The 4,692-nt window shown below is 42.3% G+C and overlaps 1 protein-coding gene across 1 annotated transcript; it reads right to left on the bottom strand.

Annotated features, from left to right (window-relative positions):
- Window positions 1-933: 933 nt before the first annotated feature.
- On the bottom strand, window positions 934-2,466 carry TIGD4 (tigger transposable element derived 4). Its single transcript, XM_048508737.1, has one exon. The coding sequence runs from the start codon at window positions 2,464-2,466 to the stop codon at window positions 934-936; it is 1,533 nt and encodes a 510-aa protein (XP_048364694.1).
- Between the last annotated feature and the right edge of the window lie 2,226 nt (window positions 2,467-4,692).

Genomic DNA, 4,692 nt, shown 5'->3' with positions numbered 1-4,692 from the left:
AAGGAGACATTATCGGAGGCTCCTGTGATGTCAATGATCCATAATTTCTTGTAAGGAGGGACACTAATTCACAAATAGAGTGACTTTTTCACACTGCTTTGAGAATAAGAGAGTTGCACTCTGTTGCATCTTCCTACCAACAAGACATAGGAGATCTCCTTTGACGTCCTGGTCCAATTTCACATTTCCTGTCAAAGAATAATGTAACTCTCCTGTGCTCAAAAGGGGTATGATAGAGTCACACCCAACTATTCCAGGAAGCAGTTTACATTAGGGAAAGGGTGAGGGGTAAAAAGGGGTGCCCCATTGAGGCTGGCATCCAAGGATAGCATGATTACAGATATCTAGTTCCTGTCTATTTGGACCATAAAGCAGAAGAGCAATTTTAAAAATGGAAGGAAGAAAAAAAATGTGCGCCTGAGAATGTCAACTGAGAATGAAATTAAATGAAACACTAGAGAACAGATTTCCTCCCTCCCCATCTCTTTTAACAGAATTGTAGTCCTGATCTATATGCTTCCCCCACCCCCACCCCAATGCATGCTTGTCCTTCACATACATCACCAATGACTCACTGAAAAAAACATACAGCTGGTCGGCTACCTTCTGCAATGTGTAATGACAGAATAAGGCTGGGTCTCTTACAGTAATTCCATGTTATGAAAATAGAAAGGATACAAACAGACCCCTATTTTCAGCTGTTAAACTTTGAAGAATATGCACCAGTCACATGCTGTGGCTTGGCAGGTTTTTGACAAGCTCCTCCCCACTTTTTGCAGTCTCATGAAGGCAGCAAAACTCCAAAGTATGTGGAACCCTTCGTACGCTTCCAGGATGGACTGTGTTTGGTTTGACAGGACGCAAATTGTACAGTTGTATATTATATACTATCAGAATTTTTTTTAAAAAACAACAACACAAAGCTATTAGTACTTATTTAGATACTTCAAACTGAACATGGTTCTCTAAAACTGCCAGACAGTTATAAAGAGACTCATTCAAGTCTTGACTTCTGAGAAATCTGCGAAGCGTGCTTAAAGCACCAAGAGCCTCATTCTTGGATGGTAAAGAGTGCTTGACTTCTGGAGACACATCTCCTTCATCATAACTTTCATTTGAAGTGCACTGTTCAGCCCAGAATCTTTCACTGTTAGGGGTTATCATTTCGCAGGTGAGCAAGTCTTCATCTAAAGCTGCATATTTTTCCAAAGACAAATTTTTTGGAAGCTCTACTCCTGCAGCCAATGCATACTCAGCCAAATCTAGATTACTTTCAGCTTCTGTATTAACATCAACATGTTCAGATTGTGATGTAAATCCTGCTTCTCTGTAGCTTTTTACAATAATCTTTGAAGATACTGCTATCCAGCAGAGGTGCAACATATCAATTGCCTCAAGCAATGACAAAGTGAATTCCTTACCAGCTTCTACACAGTCTATAAATCTTTTCAAAAGAAGGTACCAGTACTTGATTTTCATACTCTTAATAATCCCAAGCTTCATTGCTGAGAATCTGGAGAATGAGCAAGAAGGAAAAAACACAAGTTTGATGGACTTCAAATGTTTTATCTCTGGGTGAACTGGAAACAAGTCTACAAAAATGACAACTTGCCGCTCCTGTGCTTGAAATCTCTTGTCAAGCTTGCATACCCATAACTTAAATCCCTCCAAAGTTATCCATGCCATAGCATTTGCCTGGTATTCTACAGGCAGTGACTTCACTCCTTGAAAGCAAGGGGGAGTTTTGTTTTTTCCAATGACAAGCAAAGGAAGTTTTTCTGAGGCATCCATATTAACACCAACCAGTACAGTTATTCTGTCCTTGTTTAATTTCCCTACTGAGCGTTCTTCTCCTTTAAATGAAAAAGTATTAATAGGTAATAGCTGATAAAACAATCCTGTCTCCTTCATGTTAAATATGTCCTTTGGTTGATAAACCTTTAAATAGTAAGGAAGGATGTTTCTGTACCAAGCAGTTGCAGGATCCATTGCAGTTACAGGAGCAATGGTAGTAGTACCACCAGCAGCTAATACAGACTGTGATCTGAATGTTAATCCATACCTTGATTTAAATCGATCCAGCCAGCCATTGCTACATTTGAAATCACTATGTCCAAGTTTCTGAGCGATAGCATTAGCTCTGAGACGTAGCATTGGTCCACTGATCGTTACATTCAGGCCCTGTGCCATTCTGTACCATTTCAACAGTTCCTCTTCAAGATCGGTATACAATGCAGTCCTTAACCTTTTTCTTTTAGGATCAAATTGCTGAAATTCAAAGGCTTCTAAAATTCTGTCTTTGCTTTTCATAATGGAAGACAGAGAGTTTTTCTTTATGCCATATTTTGCAGCAATGTCTGATTTCTTCATGCCACTTTCCACTGCAGTCATTATATCAATTTTGTCCTTGATTGATAAACTTTTCTTGTTTCTTGTAGGTGAAAGAGAGGGAACATTTGAAGCCATGATATACAGAGAACTTCCTTGCAATCCGAAATTCACACAGACACATTTATTTTGTCCCTTCGAATATCATGAACTGCTTTAATTAGACTGGCCTTCAAATCGGTCAAGCTAAAATAAATGCAATTTCTCAGTCATCACATTGTCAAAGTTAGAACAGCAGTGTCATTAGTATATTTTTGCATGTCATGTGCACAGGGATACAGAATTAGCAGAAGCAAGCTCTTCTGGCATCTTTGCATAATCAAAGATTATAATAACTCATCTAGATGATTCTCAAGTATGAGACACAATTAACCATTTCTGATAAGTCCTTTAGGAATTTTGTTCTGTGTCAAAATGGAAAACAAAATGTGAAGCCTGATTTCCTCTATGTTATATGTACAACTCTTCAGTCCAGCTGTTTTATTTTTGGACTTCTACTAACTGATGCTTCTACTTGTTACACTGACTCTCTTCTGGTTTTAAAATGTACCTCTCGCGCTCAGCCCCATGCATACTGTCTAACAGTGTAACACTATCCTTATGTTTTGCCTGTTGGACATGGACAATATGGTCTTAAGATATTTTTGTCTTCTCCTTCCTTCACGAAGGTCACTGTTGCATTCATGGTTCTCTTGCCCTGCCCTCCATTTTATCCTCATGATATTGATCAAGCTGAGACAGAATGACCCAGGGTCAGCTGATAAGCATTTTGTATGAACAGTAAATAGCCTGACCTAACAATCATAGGAAGCGAGCAGCAGTAGCGTAGTGGTTAAGGGCAGGTGTACTCTAATCTGGAGGAACCGGGTTTGATTCCCCGCTCTGCCGCCTGAGCTGTGGAGGCTTATCTGGGGAATTCAGATAAGCCTGTACACTCCCACACACCCCAGCTGGGTGACCTTGGGCTAGTCACAGTACTTCTGAGGTCTCTCAGCCCCACCTACCTCACAGGGTGTTTGTAGTGAGGTAGGGTAAGGAGTTTGTAAGCCCATTTGAGTCTCCTATAGGAGAGAAAAGGGGGATATAAATCCAACTCCTCTTCTTAATACATGGATTTTTTGTTTATAATTGACAGAGCCACCTACCAGGAATTCCAACTCCACTGTCACAGCTTGGGCTCCAAAATCAATGCTTCCCACTCACAACTATACAACCACACATCCTTATCAACTCACTTCTATATAAAGAGATGGATGTTTAGAGCACAAGTGTCAAACTCATGGCCCACTTATACTTATATCTGGCCCTCCTTAACACACACTTAACATCCCATTGTCTGGCACGGGCTGGCCTCCAGGCCGTGGGGGAGAGGCGGTGTGGGACCTGGGGAAGAGCAGTCCAGAAAAGGCTGCAGCCAAGGGAGCCTCTTGTACCCACCCAAGCCAACAGCGGGAGCCTGAAGCTTGCAGCCTGCAGTGAGGGACGAAGGAAGAGGCAACTCAACTGGTAAGCACTAAGCAGGTGTAACCTCAGCTTGTGGGTTCTGTGGGGCAGTACTTGGAATGAGTTGCAACAACAACTTTTAACAACAAAATGGTTTACTTCTCTTTACAAATAACACTTTTAAAACATCAACATTTAACGTTACAATTCAAGGTCCTGTTCAGGTTGCATTTCAAGTCCTTCTATTTACAGTCTACTGATATTGCCAAGTCCAAATCTTCTTTGCAAGTTGGCTGGCTCCTGAAGACTCCAAGGGCTTGATGAACAGGTTGCAACATGATGAAGGTCTCCAGGAGAACTCTCACCCATTACAACCACAAAAGAAAACCCTGAAACAATAAACTCCAACATTTACAACATAGCAAAAACAACAACTACCTTCCCAGTAGTTTCCAACAATATTGCAATTACCTTAACAAGGTGTTAAGGGCTTATAGAAATCAAGGTCTGAGTCTGGTAGCCTTGTTCTTCTGCAAAAGAGCTCTTTCAGCCTCTCTGCTGCTCCGAGTCTCCACCCCCTTACTGGGTCAACCCATTCTGGGCATGGGGGTTACACAGGCAGGCCAGACGTGGGGGGGAGTGGGCAGGCTGGGTGGGCAGGCTTCCCCACCCCGGGACTGCTCTGGCTCCATTTTGGGTCCGGCTGGCCCTCCCCTGAGTCCCAGCTGCTGTCCTTTGGGGCTTCTCTGGCATCAAACCTGCTCTGGGGACTGCAGAGAGAATCACCGGGACACTCGAAGAGCAGCTCCAACTGAGCCTCTGGGGCTGCAACTTGAGGATCAGCTGCCTCCAGTTTCCCTT

The sequence above is a fragment of the Sphaerodactylus townsendi genome, linkage group LG10, assembly GCF_021028975.2.
Source record: "Sphaerodactylus townsendi isolate TG3544 linkage group LG10, MPM_Stown_v2.3, whole genome shotgun sequence".
NCBI classification, from domain to species: domain Eukaryota; kingdom Metazoa; phylum Chordata; class Lepidosauria; order Squamata; family Sphaerodactylidae; genus Sphaerodactylus; species Sphaerodactylus townsendi.
The sequence above is the reverse complement of the archived record's forward strand: the minus strand, read 5'-3'. Positions and strand labels throughout refer to the sequence as shown.

Excerpts from the sequence above, each read along its gene's own strand:
- TIGD4 (XM_048508737.1), bottom strand. The coding sequence starts at position 2,466 with ATGGCTTCAAATGTTCCCTCTCTTTCACCTACAAGAAACAAGAAAAGT.